At 44.3% G+C, this 19,747-nt stretch overlaps 1 protein-coding gene, 2 non-coding genes and 2 pseudogenes across 3 annotated transcripts; all 5 read right to left on the reverse strand.

Annotated features, from left to right (window-relative positions):
- Nucleotides 1-1,784: 1,784 nt before the first annotated feature.
- Nucleotides 1,785-3,816, reverse strand: LOC149920577 (large subunit ribosomal RNA; annotated as a pseudogene).
- A 733-nt stretch (nt 3,817-4,549) lies between these two features.
- LOC149920578 (5.8S ribosomal RNA) lies at nt 4,550-4,703 on the reverse strand. Its single transcript, XR_016477905.1, has one exon. It is a non-coding gene; the product is annotated as a 5.8S ribosomal RNA (ribosomal RNA).
- A 703-nt stretch (nt 4,704-5,406) lies between these two features.
- On the reverse strand, nt 5,407-7,207 carry LOC149920579 (small subunit ribosomal RNA). The gene has a single exon (XR_016477906.1). It is a non-coding gene; the product is annotated as a small subunit ribosomal RNA (ribosomal RNA).
- Nucleotides 7,208-9,447: 2,240 nt separating this feature from the next.
- On the reverse strand, nt 9,448-10,567 carry LOC149920580 (large subunit ribosomal RNA; annotated as a pseudogene).
- A 3,222-nt stretch (nt 10,568-13,789) lies between these two features.
- Nucleotides 13,790-14,662, reverse strand: LOC149920581 (uncharacterized). The gene has a single exon (XM_090164345.1). It carries the CDS (start codon nt 14,660-14,662, stop codon nt 13,790-13,792), a length of 873 nt encoding a protein of 290 aa, XP_090020471.1.
- Between the last annotated feature and the right edge of the window lie 5,085 nt (nt 14,663-19,747).

A 19,747-nucleotide genomic window follows, 5' to 3' on the forward strand; every position in this document is an offset into this window, starting at 1 on the left:
TTTTGACATTTTAGGGTTTAAAAAAAGAAAACAAAAAAAAATTTAATTAACCAGTGTTTGGTGTCGTCACCCTCGTCTCCTTCAAGTCGACAAACCCCCATCTTCAAGACACCCTCGTCATCACCATAGAAAAAAAATTAAAAAAACCCACTACACCTCTATCAATTTTTTATCGAACGTTTCCTTCAATTGTAATAAATATTTATGTTCTAACAATATGGCATCTGATTAGGCTCCTGGTTATCTTTCTTTTGTCTTAATTTCACCTTTTTAAATTATATTTTGCGACTTTTAGTTTGTCGCCCATGTGCTACTTTTTTAAAATTGAGTAAAAATGCATATAATTAGCTGTAAATGTAATCTGCGGTTAATGTTTAATTACAGTTTTCTATGATTTTCTGAGGTTTTATTTAACGAAACGCTTGTAGCACCTGTGCTCCAAAACAACAATTCGTTTATAAATATCAAAATAATTACTAATACCAAATGAAAATAAGATATTTTATAAAGAAGGATCTTACAGAACAGTAATAAAAAGTTATTTTTAATCTAGTTACGATATTTTATTTATTACAGCTCTAAACATTCGAATTAAAAAGATAATTACGTCATTAATTTTGCGACCCTTAACTTAAATATATTCACAGCTTTAAGTGAAATACATTCATTTAAAACCTTAATCTTTGTAGTAAATGTTTTTAGTGTTTTATAAAGGTTTTCATTTGGATAATATATGCGACAGACATTTAAAAATAAACAGTCTTTTTAAATTAGCAAATTTACATAATTCATACGTTAAATGGTATATTTTCGTTTAATATCATAATTGTGCTCTTTATTAAGACTTAATAAATGATAAAAAAAAGTTTTTTTTTTATAAAAATACATTTATTGAAATCCTAACTGAAAGCGAGAGTCGTTTCTAGCACTTGAACCAGATTCAAAATCATTTTTTCACAAGATTTTTAAATTTTTTATCGAACGTTTCCTTCAATTGTAATAAATATTTGTTCTAACAATATGGCATCTGATTAGGCTCCTGGTTATCTGTCTTTTGTCTTAATTTCACCTTTTTAAATGATATTTTGCGACTTTGTTTGTCGCACATGTGCTACTTTTTTAAAATTGAGTAAAAATGCATGTAATTAGCTGTAAATGTAATCTGTGGTTAACAAACAAACGCCCTCATCACGGCCCAACAAAAGGCGACACCATGGGCTGCCCGAGACCCACCCTCGCACAGCTGAGGACTAGAGTGGCTTCCTCTTCCACTGCAAACTACCCTCCTTAGTAGGTCACAGAATGAGGAGTGTGGAACACCCATGAGGTTCCAGTGACCCAGCGCCCCGATCACATGACCTTGAGAGCCGGGTATGGAGCCCCCCACAGGCTCCAGTGACCCCATCACACCACTAGATAGGGACAGTTTTAATTAGACATAAGTATATGTATTTGTACCCCGGGTACAAATACATATACTTATGTTTTAATTAGACAGTCGGATTCCCCTGGACCGTGCCAGTTCTGGGTTGGCTGTTAGTCGCCGGCCGAAACGGTCGCGCCAGATACGAGATCCAGCACGCCGCGCAGCTGAAGCATTCCACGGGAAGGCCCCGACGCTAGTCCGAGCTCAACCGAACCGTTGCCGGCCAGTCTCGCCCAGTCCCGGTGCAGTGCCAGACCCGCTTCGGACCTCAGCCCGACCGGCCCAGCCCTCAGAGCCAATCCTTGTCCCGAAGTAACGGATCGGTTTTGCCGACTTCCCTTACCTACATTTTTCTATCGACTAGAGGTTGTTCACCTTGGAGACCTGCTGCGGATATGGGTACGGTCTGGCACGAAAATCACTACTTCTTACTCGGATTTTCAAGGGCCGATGAGAGTGCACCGTACTCCGCAAGAGGCGCGGAGCTTTACGGAAACACCATCCCTATCTCCGGGCGAGCCGATTCCAGGGAGTCGAATCCTTACAAAGAAAAGACAACTCTTCCCGGGACTCCCATCGACGTCTCCGAGCTCGTTTGCGTTACCGCAGTGTACCCCCGAAGGGGAGAATCTCCGTGTCCGGGTTCGGGAATATTAACCCGATTCCCTTTCGGTCACCAGCAAGACTTGCATAGAGAGGTCTCGCCTCGGAGCGGATTTCTCCTATCCCTTAGGACCGACTGACCCATGTTCAACTGCTGTTCACATGGAACCCTTCTCCACCTCAGTCCTCAAGGTTCTCACTTGAGTATTTGCTACTACCACCAAGAACTGCGCCAGAGGCGGCTCCAGGCGGGCTTACGCCCGGCACCTTCGACGCGCGCCACCGCGCCCCTCCTACTCACAGCTGTTTAAAAAACAAGTATTTCGACAGCTGCGGCCGGGTATGGGGTCGACGCTGAAGCGCCATCCATTTTCAGGGCTAGTTGCTTCGGCAGGTGAGTTGTTACACACTCCTTAGCGGATTCCGACTTACATGGCCACCGTCCTGCTGTCTATAGCAACCAACACCTTTCATGGGATCTCATGAGCGTCTCGCATCGGGCCCCTTAACCCGGCGTTTGGTTCATCCCACAGCGTCAGTTCTGCTTACCAAAAGTGACCCACTTGGCACTCGCATCCAAGTGACTGTCCGGGCTTCATTCGAGCAAACCGGACTTCTCACCCATTTAAAGTTTGAGAATAGCTTGAGGTCTTTTCGATCCCATACCCAGGTCTGACGATCGATTTGCACGTCAGAATCGCTGCGAACCTCCACCAGAGTTTCCTCTGGCTTCGTTCTGCCCAGGCTTAGTTCACCATCTTTCGGGTCCCAACGTGTACGCTCTTGCTCCGCCTCGTCGACGAGGCGATCGGGACGGGCCCTTGGTGCGCCCGCATCCACGAGGAACGCGGGATCCCAAGGCAGCCAGCCGAACCGGCCTTCACCTTCATTACGCCTTTGGGCCTAAACAAGACCCAATGACTCGCGCACATGTTAGACTCCTTGGTCCGTGTTTCAAGACGGGTCGGGTGGGTTGCTGACCACCTGAGCAACGGCGAGTGCGGACGAATACCAGCGGAGATCGCCGGCAGCCGCTCACACAAAGGTGAAACGGCCGACCAAGAGACAACACCTGTCCCGTCGCATCGCTCCCACTAAAAGCGAGAGTGCTCGGCGTAGCCCACACAGGGCTAGAATCGTCCCCGGTCTGGCGATCGCTCACTCGTGAAACGAGCCGGCTAAAACACCGGCAGCACACTCCCGAAAGAGCGCGCCGCCGGCCACCTTCCGTTGCCCGCTTTCTAAGACAGACATGCGCCAAACGGTCCCCAGCCATCGCACGCCCGGCCGACCGAGGTCCGCACCGTTTAAGAAGCGCGACACATACGGTCACGTACGACTGAATCCCTCCGACGATCCCCTTCGAGTGCCCACCCGTTTACCTCTAAACGGTTTCACGCACTCTTGAACTCTCTCTTCAAAGTTCTTTTCAAATTTCCCTCACGGTACTTGTTCGCTATCGGTTTCGTGGTCGTATTTAGCCTTAGATGGAGTTTTCCACACACTTTGGGCTACATTCTCAAGTAACCCGACTCGAAGGAATTTTGCATCCGCCGGAGACACCAAGCGACTATGGGCCTTGCACCCTCTATGGGCGAGAGCCCCAGTCAGGGGGACTTGCGCTTAGGTCAACCTTCGGTCGCGCTATTCCTAAACACCAAATTGCACTCCCGCCCCTTTGGGACGGGCGCTTGGGTGCTGGGCTCCTCCCTGTTCGCTCGCCGCTACTAAGCGAATCTCAGTTGATTTCTTTTCCTCCGCTTATTTATATGCTTAAATTCAGCGGGTTATCTCGTCTGATCTGAGGTCGACAAACGGTTGGAACCGACGGAGACTTCCTATTCGATTCAAAAATAAATCTAATAATAATAATAATAATAATAATCAGCTAGGCTAATACCCAAGGCACCACCTTAGGCCTAAGTCATCAAGCGACTTTTGAAGCCATCAATTCAGGTGGCCGGGTTACAATGCGTAGGAGGGTGGTGGCAAGCCCTGCATTCCACGAGATCGAGCCAACAGCTCCCTACACTAACTATTACCGTTAACCTCTACAAGTTTTTATGGAAGGGGAAACCGAAGAACTCGGGGGAAAACCCCTTAAACCAGTGGGGAGAGAACTTGCAAACTCAACGCAGAAGGAGCTGTTCCGAGTTTTCACCCAGTGCCACAAGCTGGGATCGAACCCGGCTCCTCTTGCTGCGAGGCGAAAGTGCTAACCACTCCGCCACCCCACACGGAAATTCTCGCGCTATTTCGGCGTAACCTTTTCGATTTTTATATGTAACTTTTCCGTCCACCCGTACCGCAATAGAAATCCGCTTGGATGTCCCGGGCCACCTCGAAACGTGAGAAACTCGCGTTCCGGGCTTCCCAGAAGGAAGAGGTGAGTACGGCGCGCCAATTTCCCCGAAAGGAAAGGTTGGTCGCGTCTAGCGCTCTTTAAATCGATCCTCGGAAACCGAGGAATCGATCACCGTAGCCCGAATTTTCCCCCGAAGGAAAAAAACGGCAGTAATCCGACCCTCAGACAGGCGAAAATTCGGGAAAGACCCGATGTTGCAATGTGCGTTCGAAAGATAAATGCTCAATGTGTCCTGCAATTCACACCAAGTGTCTCAGCTGGCTGCGTTCTTCATCGACCCACGAACCGAGTGATCCACCGCTTAGAGTCGTATATATTTTTTGTATTATAAGAACCCTTGAAATATAGAAGATAAGAAAGGCGGACGCCATCGTCGCGAAACGACGGACGTTCTTTGGCGGAAGTCATACGGTAAAATGAACCCATCGAGCTGCCAAGACGCCTTAAATCGTGGCGCGAGCCTTCCGGCGTACTAACGCTCTGACACGACGAGTTCTCACTCCACGAACGAAGCGCACTTCGACGATCGAGGAGATTTTTTATTTTAGAGAGTATAAGAAAGTCGTTACCGAATTGCACGGGGCGATCGTTTTGAAAGAAGCGCGCAAACGACCACGGCGCTCTCGTTCTCTCGCTCGTATAGAGAGAAGAAAAACGAAATTGAGATCGAACCGTCGTAGGAACAAGAGGAACCCTAATCACACTCGCATGCTTTCGGCGAAACTCGAAGCTCCTTCGACGCGGGCGTTAGTCGGTACCGGCTCGATCGGCTCGGCTCCCAACTGCAACGCGCTCGTCCTTTCTCGGCATCGTTCTTCAACGCACTACAATCGGTGACTCGTGTACTAACTCTCTGGGAGTTCCGAAGCTAACGGGTACTACTTTTTACATAGCACCCGCCTCCGCGAAAACCCCTACGAAAGCTCCAATTTTTCGAGGTGAAACATTTTTTTAGCCTAATCGAGAAAAACTTTTTCGGCTCCGGTTAACGTTATCATAACCGCAGTATCGATAATGATCCTTCCGCAGGTTCACCTACGGAAACCTTGTTACGACTTTTACTTCCTCTAAATGATCAAGTTTGGTCATCTTTCCGGTACGGCGGTGTGACCCGAAAGCCGCTCCGAGTACCAGTCCGAAGACCTCACTAAATCATTCAATCGGTAGTAGCGACGGGCGGTGTGTACCAAGGGCAGGGACGTTATCAACACGAGCTTATGACTCTCGCTTACTGGGAATTCCTCGTTCAAGGGGGACAATTACAAGCCCCTATCCCTATCACGAAGGAGGTTCATCGGGTTTCCCAGTCCTGCCAGACGGGTATACACACGTTGATTCCTTCAGTGTAGCGCGCGTGCGGCCCCGGACATCTAAGAGCATCACAGACCTGTTATTGCTCGGTCTCGTGCGGCTAAACGCCACTTGTCCCTCTAAGAAGGAAGACCGACACAAGTGATCGGTCGCCTATTTAGTAGACTAGAGTCTCGTTCGTTATCAGAATTAACCAGACAAATCGCTCCACCAACTAAGAACGGCCATGCACCACCACCCACCGAATCAAGAAAGAGCTCTTAATCTGTCAATCCTTCCGGTGTCCGGGCCGGATAAGTTTTCCCTTGTTGAGTCAAATTAAGCCGCAGGCTCCACTCCTGGTGGTGCCCTTCCGTCAATTCCTTTAAGTTTCAGCTTTGCAACAATACTTCCCCCGGAACCTACAAACTTTGGTTTCCCGGAAGCTGCCCACCGAGTTAATTGAGTAACTCAGGCGGATCGCTGGTTGGCATCGTTAATGGTTAGAACTAGGGCGGTATCTGATCGCCTTCGAACCTCTAACTTCCGTTCTTGATTAATGAAAACATTCTTGGCCAATGCTTTCGCTGTAGTTCGTCTTGCGACGGTTCAAGAATGTCACCTCTAGCGTCGCAATACGAATGCCCCCGTCTGTCCCTTTTAATCATTACCTCGTGTTCCGAAAACCAACACAATAGAACTCGAAGTCCTCTTTCATTATTCCATGCACCATTATTCAGGCGGGACGCCTGCCTTGAGCACTCCAATTTTTTCAAAGTAAACGTAGCGGGCACCGACGACACTCAATCAAGAGCACCAAAGGAAAACCGCCAGGATGTTTAGGCCAGGCAGTAGCCGCCGAAGCGGACCACCCGTCTGTAACTGAGATTCAACTACGAGCTTTTTAACCGCAACAACTTTAATTTACGCTATTGGAGCTGGAATTACCGCGGCTGCTGGCACCAGACTTGCCCTCCAATGGATCCTTGTTAAAGGATTTAGAGTGTACTCATTCCAATTACGGGGCCTCAAAAGAGTCCCGTATTGTTATTTTTCGTCACTACCTCCCCGTGCCGGGAGTGGGTAATTTGCGCTCCTGCTGCCTTCCTTGGATGTGGTAGCCGTTTCTCAGGCCCCCTCTCCGGAATCGAACCCCGTTACCCGTAACGACCATGGTAGGCGGGTAGCCTACCATCGAAAGTTGATAAGGCAGACACTTGAAAGAAACATCGCCGATACAAGATCGTGCGATTTGCCCAAAGTTATCCAGAGTCGCTATGGTAAACGGGCCGACGCCCGATTGGTCTTGGTCTGATAAAAGCGCTCGTTCCCGAAGGTCGGAGCTCTGCTGCACGTATTAGCTCTAGAATTACCACAGTTATCCAAGTTAAAAAGTACGATCTAAGAAACCATAACTAATTTAATGAGCCATTCTCGGTTTCACCTTATTTCGGCATGTACTTAGACATGCATGGCTTAGTCTTTGAGACAAGCATATGACTACTGGCAGGATCAACCAGGTAACAACGTGAAACGTCGTTAGTACCGCTAAAGAATTCTAAAACGAGCGCTAAAAGCGCCGCGTGTTCAGAAAAACATTAGCGGTTGTTCGACGGCTTTTGGAAAACCGTCGGAACTTACTCGGGAAAAGGCATCGCTTGACGCGAGCGCCGTAGTCACCGAGAATTTTTCTCGATTCGCTCACCACCATAGCGGCGTATTTCACCCGCCGAAATCGTTCGTATCGATAGTGTGAGGAATTGGCCTGAAACGAGGCCGCCATCTATTTGCGAAACGGTGCTCATACTACAACGCACCTTCTAGGAGGACGTCTGTGAGCTAACTGTTACGCAAGCAAGTCTGACTGATTACCAGCTCGACTTCACTACGAAAAGTACTTGGAAAACAAATGGAGCCGTTTCTGATAATTGGCCACCAAAATGTCGATTTCGAATTTTTACGTCAAAATATTTAATTCACGCGACATATAAATGTTTGGAAGAAGAAAACTTGACACATAAATATTTCTATGAATTAATTAAACGGGACATATAAATATTTCGACGGCAGGTTGGCTACGGGGAATGGGAAAGATGTTATATTTGTTCGTCACGTTTACTACGGGGAAGGGAAAAGATTTTTCTAGGTTACGTTTATTAATATTATTAATTTTACTGTGTTCATTAGGATTGTTAAACTTTTCTATAAATATACATACTTGCTCTTGCTAGTACACTTGAATTTCTACTAAACTAATCAAAATACCTAAGCCTAAACAACCTTCACATACAATAAGTCCAAAAAAGCACTAATCTATCCAAAGGCATATACCCCTTTCTATTAGATAGATAAACACTTAAAATAAAACATTTTTGAATTAACGTATAAAACACGCGCATTGTTTTGTAGAAATAATACGAATAATGCCAAATGAAATTTCGTTTTGAACAAATTTTAAGTTCATGAAAGAAAGCGAAGTGTATGCTCACTAAAAAAAGTGAAAAGAATTTTTTTTAAATAGGGTCGAATAGATAAACGTTTCACTGACAAGGAGACATCCCGAAGAATAACCCATCCATTTTGTTCAAATTGACCAAAAGTTCACCAATTTTGATTTTTTTTGTCAATTTTTTTATATAACATTTCTAATTTTAGCATTTTCAAATTATTGAATTTATTATATTTTTCGCAGGGGGGAGCCTTGCAATCGGTCAGAATCCCATGTTATTTTCAGTGGCAAAAGTTTGATTGTCTGTTATCAAAAACATGTTTAGTTGCCATAGCAACCAAAAGCTTTTTGACAATACCAAATCAAAAGTTCTCTATGCGATTTAAAATGTTAAAATCACATATTTCAAGGGTCCCCCCTAAAAAAAACAGAATTTTCCAAACAATTCATATTTAATAAAAATATGTAATTTGGGAAAGTTCTGGTATTTTTGGGTGAATTGGTACGTCGTTGGGTCAAAGAGAGCGAGGTAGGGTAAATTGAGGTAATTAAAAAAATTGTGAATAATTGCTAATCAAACTAACAAAATATAAATTTATTTAGATAAATTCCGACTACATTGGACCAATTTAAAAAATTGGGTCTACCAGAAAAACACAATAACTTTTGGTATAATTATGTTAAATACAGTTTTATACTCGTATCATATTCATAACATGAGCTTTAGCCTCGTTTAAAAAATGAGAGTCCTTTGCTCGTAGATATATTTAGTTGGTAAAATATTTCTGTTGAATTACAGAACACTGAAATAAATACGTGAGAGCAGTCATCTCATATTTGGTAAATATTCAATACTTTTAGTGATTTAATTTATGTTCTCGAGATCTCTTATTTTCAATAGATCTTATGTTTTCATTCTCGTCTAAATAAAAGAAACAAAATTAATAACGAAGTGTTTCCCCGAATGCATATACAGTACAAGCTATGGGATAAATAAGTGAATTGTAGTTAATATTTTTTAATTAGGACCACTGAAACAAGTCCGCAGTAAATACATGTTAACTCTTCCCCGTAACCGAATTTATGTTAAAATTAATTAAGCTATTAAAACTTCAATCGAGGCCCTTTCAAACTTTATAAAAAAACCAAATTGTTTCTGGCACTTGAAATAGCTCGTAACATAACATCTCATAACCTGGATTAAATATTAAAAACCTCTAGTGAAACAAGTCCGCATTAAATAAAAGTTTACTCTTCCCCGTAGCCGAATTTAGTTTAAAAAAGTTAAGATTCGAAACCTCCATTCGAGGTTACAAACCCTCCAGTCAGAGGATGAGTCTCAATAAATCGCAGTATGGTGGCTGCTCTATTAAGTACAACACCCCGACCGGTACCTAAGTCGTCTACGGACGATTTGGTGCCATAACGTTTCTCCGAAGATAAAAATCAACAAGCCAAAGCTGCAAAACTCTGCAAGCTTTGCAATGCTTATTTTAAGAAGGCTTTTTCGCCGAGACCGCGCCGAAACGCATCTCGACTAGCGTAGCCAACAAACGCAAAAGGCACGAACGATATCATTGCAGCGACTAGACAGGATTCTGACTTAGAGGCGTTCAGTCATAATCCTACGGATGGTAGCTTCACACCACTGGCCGCTCGACCAAACACATGTACCAAGTGTCCGAACCTGCGGTTCCTCTCGTATTGAGCAGGATTACTATCGCAAGGACATATCAACAGTAGGGTAAAACTAACCTGTCTCACGACGCGACACCCAGCTCACGTTCCCTATTAGTGGGTGAACAATCCAACGCTTGGCGAATTCTGCTTCGCAATGATATGAAGAGCCGACATCGAAGGATCAAAAAGCGACGTCGCTATGAACGCTTGACCGCCACAAGCCAGTTATCCCTGTGGTAACTTTTCTGACACCTCTTGCTTAAAACTCTTAAAGTCAAAAGGATCGATAGGCCCCGCTTTCGCGGTCCGTATTCATACTGAAAATCAAGAGCAAGCCAGCATTTGCCCTTTTGCTCTATGCGAGGTTTCTGTCCTCGCTGAACTCGCCTTAGGACACCTGCGTTACCTTTCGACAGATGTACCGCCCCAGTCAAACTCCCCGCCTGACACTGTCCTCGGAGTGGATCGCGCTGAACTGCGAGAGCCCGGCACTTAGTGCTAGAAAGGTGAACCTTTCGGTTCGCTCTCCGCTTCACCGAGTAAGTAAAGAAACGATGAAAGTAGTGGTATTTCACCGGTGGCCGCAAGCGATCTCCCACTTATGCTACACCTCTCATGTCTCTTCACAGAGTCAGACTAGAGTCAAGCTCAACAGGGTCTTCTTTCCCCGCTGTTTTTGCCAAGCCCGTTCCCTTGGCTGTGGTTTCGCAAGATAGTAGATAGGGATATACACTAAAGATTTATATACCCCCGTACCGTAAATGAATACATACCGGGGGTTTGGAAGAGGATATAGAAATAAAACGAGCAAAAAATTTTAGAATGAGGGAAATCGGGAGAAGAAACATAGCGAAACGCAAAGCGAAGAGACTGACCGACAAGGACGGCGGAGAAGACGACCCAGCCAGCCCCACGAAGAGACAGGAGAGGCTTCACACGAGCGGAAAGAGACCCGCGGCAGCCAGTGAAGTTTATTAATGAAAGTAATATCACACAATGACAGAATACATAGGTTAATAAAGTAATAGATAAGTAAATCATATAATTATTTGTTATATATAAATGGCGAGATGAACAATGTGGGAACGAGGAAGGAGTAGTGGAAGACTCGAAGAAGAATAGGTGATTTTCATTTTTGACGACGTTGATGATTGAACATGTGTGACCTGAAGAAGCGATGTATAATCTAGACGATACGGAGTAAGTGGATGACGTGGAGAGAAATGTCTAAGATATTATATTGAGATGATCTGGATGACTTGAAGATTTGTAACTTTTTTTAGTATTAGTTGTACATGACGAGGAAGTTGTGGATGACTTGAAAAGGTAGGTGCTTGTTTGTGTATATATAACGATAAACGTGGGTGACTTGATCAGGAAAATATATATATAATTTCCCGGTGTGGAAGGTGTTGATGATTTGAAGAATTATTATTTTGTGGATGACGATGACGAGGGTGACTTGAAGAAGTGTAGTGTTTTTAAACGGTGTAGACGAGGGTGACTTGAAGAGGGGGGTTTGTCGACTTGAAGAGGTGTAGGGTTTTTTATTTTTGTTTTTAGATGGCGATGGCGGGGGTGACATGAAGAGGTGTATATAATTTTTTTTAGATGTCGATGACGAGGGTGGCTTGAAGAGGTGTAAAGTTTTTATAGGGTGATGAAGAGGGGGTTTGTCGACTTGAAGAAGACGAGAGTTACTTGAAGGATATTTTTTTGTTATTGATGAAGACGAAGGTGACTTGAAGAGGTGTAGTGGGTTTTTTATTTATTTTTCGTATGGTGATGACGAGGGTGTCTTGAAGATGGGGATTGTCGACTTGAAGGAGACGAGGGTGACGACACCAAACACTGGTTAATTGAATTTTGTTTGTGTTTTCTTTTTTTTAAACCCTAAAATGTCAAAATTAAAAGTGATCAATTTCATTAGATCAGATAAATTAGAACGGTTTGAAGGGGACAATAGTAAGTCAGATTTATTAGCTATGAAGCTGGGGCGATCTATAAAACCTTCGGTAAGGGGGCAAGACCAGATGTAATGGTCCGCGTCGGCCGTATCATGACCAAAGCACCCAGAGTGTTCTAAATGACCAAGCTGTGAAAGATATGAAGGGAACTTTCCATGGCCTGTGAGGATTTCTGAAAGAAAAAATGTTGTCTCAAAACCGACGGTAAAAAAGCGAATGTAAAGCGGCCTTTGTCACTGGACGACTACGCCGCTTGCCACGTGCGGAGGGATAACTCGTTTAGTGTTTTGTTAAGGGCAAGGGAATAGCAATAGCTGTTGGTGATTGGTGAGCATTTTTGGCTAATTCATCTGCTCGTTCATTGCCTGCTGTACCGCAATGGGCCTTTGTCCAAAGTAAGATAACATTGGAAAATTGGAAGAGTAGCTTTTAATTTTATTGATAAAAATGTTAGTGTTACGGGGATTACGAATAGCGGAAATAGAAGAGAAGCTGTCAGTGAAAATATTGGTGGTAGAGTCGAGATTATTATCTTATATCCAAAGCAGTGCGTGGTAAATATCGAGAACCTCGGCGTGAACAATGTCAGCGCTAGGGGGTAGTGTAAATTGTCTATATAAAAGTTCAACTGAATCAGCGTATTCTACAAAGGCAATATCTGTAAATATCTCCAAGCCCAATCCTGAAGGCGAGGGCTGGGCGTAGGTGATAGTGGGGTGTTGTGCTGGATGAATGCTAAGAAGGAGATCGGGTTTTAAGAAGCCCTCATCAGAGAAGAAAATGTCACAGTGAAGACTGTTCTGACCCATATTGTATGTCCGAAAGATGGTAGATTCCTGACTAATGGTAAACGCGACAGGTTGTATGCCGGTTATGGTAAGTAAGCTCATGGTTGAAGCTGTGCGGTAACTTCGAGAAATTCGAAGAAGGCAAATTCGTTGGATGGAAGATAGCTTTCTTAACATGATTGAATTTCCCTTCTCCTTCCACCAAACACCACAAGCGTAGACTATAATACGTTCCAGCCCTTTCACCCCCCAGTGTTTTCGAGCGACTGCAGCCATACTCTGAACTAAAGAAGACACCTTGATCTTAATTGAGAGAGGATGTTGGAGCCATGACAATCCGGAGTCAATAGTGACACCGAGATAAACGAGCGAATTTACGTTGGGGAGTGCGGAGCCGTTAAGTCTGAAATATGGGAGACGGACAACGGGTTTAGCGGTCTTACCGAAGGTAATTGCTTTCGATTTAGACATAGAGAAGCAAAGTTTATTGCTGATAGCCCAGTTGTGAAGGGATGATAAAAACTCCTGACCAAGTTGTTCCAACAAACGGCGCGATGAACAGCGTAGCATTCCCAAGAGGTCGTCAGCGAAAGATTGAATATCTGCACCAGGTGGAAGGGGCAGAGTAAAAAAACAGAGTCGCAAACAATATTCCACAAAATTGGACCAATGTACGACCCCTGGGGAACGCCACGGGAAACATCCTTGACCAGCTCGAAGTTAGTGGTAGAATAGACCGCCTTTCGACTAAGAAGGAAGCTTTCAATTAGGTAATAGATATTTCTCGGGCAACGCTTCGAACGAAGGGCCACGAGAATACTAGGGACCCAGATGTTATCGAAAGCTCCCTTGATATCAAGTGAAAGAAAAGATGTGTAGAAATTTGATGCTCTATTCCCGGAAGCGAAATCCACCGCACGACCAAGAGCGTGAGAGGTGGATAAGCCTGATCGAAAGCCAAATTGCCTATGATCGAGCAATGAATTCCGTTCCAAGAAATGAGTTAGCCGGTTTGTCAGAAGCTTATCGAGAACCTTTCCATATGATGGTGGAATACAAATAACTCTATATGAGTCTGGACATTTAGAGTCGCGGTTTGGTTTGTTAAGTAGGATGGCCTTAGATAACTTGAGTGAGTCCGGAAAATATCTTAGGGTAAGGCAGGCGTTGTACAGGTGAGTTAAGTGTCGGATGTTATCGGTAAAGGCATGCAAAACCACTTCAATTGGGATGCGGTCCAACCCAGAAACACGACCACTGGAAAAGGTCGATAGGACTCATATTCATTGTCTGTGAATATAAAGTCATTCGGTGTAAGAATATCGGAAGTAAGGGAATTGCGAATAAAACATGATAGTTATTGTCGGTAGAAGGATCGTCTAACGGAAATGAATTATCGAGAATGACCTGTACCGTGTCATTAAGATTTGTGGTAAGAGACCCATCAGGTTTAGAAATACATGATAGAGTGGGGGGAGTATGGATTTTATTAGCACAAATTTTGTAGGGTAAAGAAAATGGAGAATTGGCGTCCACCGACGTGCAAAAGGACTCCCAAGACTTTTGTTTAGCTGTCTTAATGGATCTTTTGTAAATTACGAGACCACGTTTATAAGCTATGTGGAGATCATTACGCGCTGTAGGATCACAATTGCACTGCCATCGGCGACGGAGAGCACGGACTATCTTACGCTCAATAGCCAATGAATCATTCCACCAAGAGACTGATTTATAGCGACCAGCCCTCTTCACTTTTAAGGTGGCCTTGCAGATAGTAGTTACATTAGATGTTAAAAGGGAGACGTAATTGTCGATGTCCTTGGTCGAGTTTAAGGGTGGTAATAACAGGCGATCAAAGACCAACTTTGCAGCTTTGACAAAATTGGTCCAATCAACCGAACGGGTACTGAAGGTGTCAGGCATGCACGAGGGATTAGTATTGGAGCATAAGGCGAATAAAATGAAGCGGTGGTCCGAGCAGGATTCGGAGTCAGAAACTGACCAGTTAAGGATTTTGTCAAATAGGGAACCCGAACACAGCCCAAAATCGATCCAACTAAGACCCATAGCGCTAGTGAAAGTGGGGCCAGACATGGGTTATTCATTACGAAAAGGTCTTCAGTATTGATGAAATCAATCATTGGATCCCCACGTGGGCAAATGGTCGGCGAGCCCCAAAGGGGATGTTTGGTATTAAAGTCGCCACAAATCAGAATGGGAGTAGGGCTTAAGGCCGAGCTGAGATTGATTAAAAAATTCGAGAAATCACAGGTGGAAGCGAACATCAATACATACTAAATCACTAGAGGCGCTGATAAGAAACACATCTATGTCGTTACGTAAGACTATAATGGCGCAACGCGCGTTAAGTGCCGAAGAAAAAATACGAGAAGACAGAGGAAAGCCGATAAAGGAATTTTGTACAGAAACGTAAGGTTCCTGAATAAGAGAAATGTCAATTTTTTCTTCTAAGAAGATTTGGCAGATGTTTGCCGTGGCTTGGATTGAGCGACCTAAATTGAGTTGAAAAAATTTGATTGTCGAAGGAAAATTATCACTGTGACGGGTCATAGCAAATATGAGATTGACGAAGTTGGAGCTCCCTTACATATGAAGGGCATTGGAAAGTTAGACTGAAATGATTGGTTGCTAGCGTTGTAGCTTTAGTGGTGTTGGAAAGTGAGCAATTGCGGCAGGAAGGATTGGTTTTGTTGACGTATTCGCGATACGAGTGTTCACCCCCGCAGATAGTACATATCTGAATGGGATATTGGCAACGTGATCGACGATGGCCCACCAGGCTGCATTTAAAACATTGTGGAACGTCGATGTGTTCCCGTATTGGGTAGCTTACCCAACCCAAGTACACGCGTCGTTTCGCCATTAAGATATTGAAAATATTGGGTGGGCATTCTATGATCCAATGGTTGGAGTCATTTGGGCCACGGAGACATAAACATGGAGTGATAGAATCCTGGTTATCACTAAGATCGTTCTGAGCAATGATAGTGTCAACCAGAGTTTCTTTCGAAATGGATTTATCCATTCCGGAGACCATAATACGCGGCTGAAAGCGCGTAGGCGAGACCAAGGTGAATTCATCCTGGGACGCCGAAGCAGACTCAAGATGAGTTTTTAGAATGGATATATCATTTTTCGTAGGACATCTAATCACGACACCCTTACCGTTACGGCAAGGACGAACGTGATCGATTCCTATTCCGATTGCCTGAGGGTTGACTCTCTCCTTGACAGATGCAGAGTGGGAGTGGTCGAAAAAGAGGTTGTCGTTGTCTAGGGAGAGGGGGCCAATCAGACTGGTTGAGTGGTGGGTTGACAGGCGGCGAATCCGATGATTTGGATCGTCGAATATCCCTGATAGTACGATTGCGCTCCTCCAGAACACCCTCGAGGTGGCTAATAGAAAGGTGCTGGTCGGAGACAATCGACGCAAGACGCTCAAAGAGATCAGAAATTTTCTCTCTGGTCAACTTTTTAATGCTTTTAGACTCGCTATGGAGAAGATCTTGAAGGTCGCGGATGGAAGAGCGAACGACAGCGTAGGGGTTAAGATATCAAAAATGCAATTGAAATTTGGCTAGCGCAAATGGTTTCCGAGATATGGCTTGTTGAAGAAAATGGCAACTTGGAAGCGCGTGGAAGAAGAAACAAAAATTCCAAAAATGGTCCGAAAAGGTCCAAAAAGGGGACAAACACTAAACTAATAGTTTAGTCGGTGAAAATGTTGTCAAATATTTGATAGAAGGAATCGTTTAGGCCCTGTGACGTCACGAAGTTTGCGAATTCCGCCCTCGCTAACTCCCCGTAGAAAGGACAAAAAGGGTAAAGTTTGCAGCCAGCGAATACAGTAAAGGATAGCGTCCAGCGTCTGCTGTTATAGATGGTAAAAATGAAGCACTGTAACGCCTAACGGCAAACGTGAAACGCCTAGAGACACAAAAACGGGCGTGACCCCTGTGCCCCCAGCTAAAACCCAAAATTTTTAACCTCCCCCCCCCCCGCCCACGACACTATCTCTAAGAAGGTCTAAGAGGGGATACTATCTAAACTAGACTAGCTACAGCTGTATTATACGGCAGATAACCAATGCCTAGGGGAAGCTAGTAGGTAAAGTGTACGAACCGCTCCGTTAGTATAAAGGTGCCGTGGTCCACTTCGATGATAATAGCGATGACGTTGCTGAAGGATGCGATGAAGGTCGTTGAAATTTGAAAGAGGAAGACGTGGCCTGCTGGGATTGGCTGGTGGTCTAGCCCGCAGTCTGCACTAGTCCACTGAAGGAAGGAGTTGTTGGTACTGGAAGACTAAGCGAAGCAGACGTGGCTTGCTGGGATTGGCTGGTGGTCTAGCCCGCAGTCTGCACTAATCCACTGAAGAAGAGCCAACAGCTGATCCGATGGACGGTGGTTTTCTTGTTTTGCTTGGATACGGCTGCTTATTTACCGAAAATGTTTTGAAGTTTTCAAAGGACGAAAGTTCTTTACAATGTTAATTTTGCATTGAAAATCCGCTGAAGGGCGCACAGAAACCCTCGTAAAGGGGGTCCTAATGAAGCTATCCCCAAAATTTCTTTTTCCTCAGGTGCAGGGATGGTTGGAGCAACTTGACACAAAAAAATCGTGACTGAAAAGCGATAATTATTTCAAAATTAGGTAGCTTTTTGAAGAGCAAAAAAGTACGTGACTTGTCACTTAGAAAGCATACTAGTAGGTAGGGACAGTGGGAATCTCGTTAATCCATTCATGCGCGTCACTAATTTGATGACGAGGCATTGGGTTATTACAACTTTAATTATTCACTTTTTAGTTAAAAAGGAGTACAGATCAACCCCCTGTCACAGGAGGTGTTACAAAGTGGACAGGGGGGAAATAAAATTACCACCAGCTAACAGAGCATGTGAGCTTCCAACTAGCTTATAAATATAAATTTAATTTTTACAAAGTGATACTATGAGCAAAGCTCAGATATACGCGCCAGACCTTCAAAAAACAATTAAAAAAAAACAAAACCCCACAGGGAACCGAAGGCCTTGTAACCCTGTTCCTGCTCGGTCACGACATCCGATACTAAATCAGTGACTGCGGATGTTGCAGAGATGCCTTTCAAAGCCATAAAGAACACTGCAATGTCCTTGGAGCTAGTTTGATTGCTATGCTGTGCAATCTGATCCCAGGCGGTCCTAACAGTCGAATCTGATAAATCCTTTGCTGCCTGTTTTAGTGCTGGGGCATCAGCAATGGAATTCTGCGAGTAATACGATTGGCTGATGTTAGCTAATTCGTGGATAAGTGGCAAGAAAGCAGCATCTTTTTGTTGAAATTTACTATCCAAGTACCCAAAAGGGTTGCCATTCATCCACCACCTTGCCCCTTGGTGAACTGCCATGCCAAATGCCATCACTCTTAACCGGGCCTTAACAAAAGAGTCCAATCTTGGTATATTACGCAACAGGGCAGTTAAGCTTTCTTCAGCGAGATTTATCAGTACTGCAAAGCTATCGACTGTCCATGCAGTGCCTGACACACTCCCGAATTGAGTGGAACGGAGATCTAAGGAGCTAGAAGGTTTTAGTCCTATAGGTAGACCCCATCTGGGATCAAAAGCCGACCAACAGTACAGATCGTCTTTGCATAGGACAGTCTGCAACACATGAGGAGATGCTGGGTAGGTTGCTTGATAGTATAACTTTTCAACTGATGCCTTATGCCGTTGGATTAATGTTTTAAATTTCTGAACCTGCATTAACTTCTTAACTACTCCTCGAGCATCCGGATGACCCATTGCATAATTGGTTCTACGGTATGACAAGGCCCTTGCACAGAGAGCAGTGCAGTAATTCTCTTTGTTCCTCAGTATCTCCAGTGCAGTCTTAACCGCATTAACAGGCATAGCTGGTATGGTGCTCTCTACTGAATACTCTAATTCATGTTGTACAACTAATGCACCCCAATAAAGGCTTTAGTATCTGCAACCCAAAAGAAAATTGTAAGCGGGCTCAACGGCTTCTGCCGGGAACGCTAGGTCATTTGCCATAGTGTTAGCCCAGTCATGGTTCAGTGCAATAAAGTTCATGATCTTCTGGGCTGTGGGGGGTTCTCTCTGCTTAGGTTTCACTACATAAAGTCTCTTTCCTATTATTGCATAGAACATATCCCTAGTGTGGTAAATGAGTTTGTCATCCGTGCGGTGCGACTCAAAGGTAATCTCCAAGCCTTCGACAGTGACTGTCCCTGTCCATCAAGAGAGTCATAGTTACTCCCGAATTTCTTCACTTTGACATTCAGAGCACTGGGCAGAAATCACATTGCGTCAACACTGATCAACGGCCATCGCAATGCTTTGTTTTAATTAGACATCAGATTATAGTATTTATATACCCCCAGTTCCGCTAGGCACTACTGGGGGTACCACAAGTTATATCAACTAGTTTGTAACTTTCCACGCATGTTCATCATCACGCATCCCGCAATTTCTTTTTATTTAATTAAAAAGTAAAACCACAGCACGGAACATGTATAAAAACCCTGTAAAAAGGGGTAAAGGAATAAAACCTCTAAAACGGCGTGTAAAAATAAAAACAATAAAACACTAGCAACAACCTGGACAAATGTCCCCGAAGGTACTAGCTATGAAACTCATAACATTATCGAAAACAATCATCTTTTCTGTGAGCTTCATATCCCCGAGGTTGCCCCTAGGGACCAGATGGAGAGTGAGAGGACAATTAACTAAGTAGTGCTCAGAATTGCCTGTATCTGACCCACAAACACAGGCAGGACTGATCACCTAAAATTCTTTGTAACAATGTCTTTATCACTGGCGCTCCAACTACGCTGCCAATGCCTCTTGGTAATGCCCCTCAAAATACTTTTAATACTGCCCTTGTCGGGTTTAATAGAATGGATCACCTGATTTGTCAATGCGCTCTTGGACAGCGCATCCGCTCTCTCGTTACCTAGAATACCACTGTGTGCCTTAACCCAATTAAGGGTGATTCTAGCACCGTGATTATTAATCAAATCCCTAATGTTAGCACACATTCCATTAAGGTTGGAAGGATTTCCAATGGCTCGTAGAGAAGATAAAGTTATGTATTTGTACCCCGCCGTTCCGCTAGGCACTACGGCGGCCCACAACACTCAACGAGGTCCGGACAAA

This window comes from Leiobunum rupestre, unplaced genomic scaffold (genome assembly GCF_980474605.1).
Source record: "Leiobunum rupestre unplaced genomic scaffold, qqLeiRupe1.1.hap1 H1_H1_scaffold_14, whole genome shotgun sequence".
Lineage (NCBI taxonomy): Eukaryota > Metazoa > Arthropoda > Arachnida > Opiliones > Sclerosomatidae > Leiobunum > Leiobunum rupestre.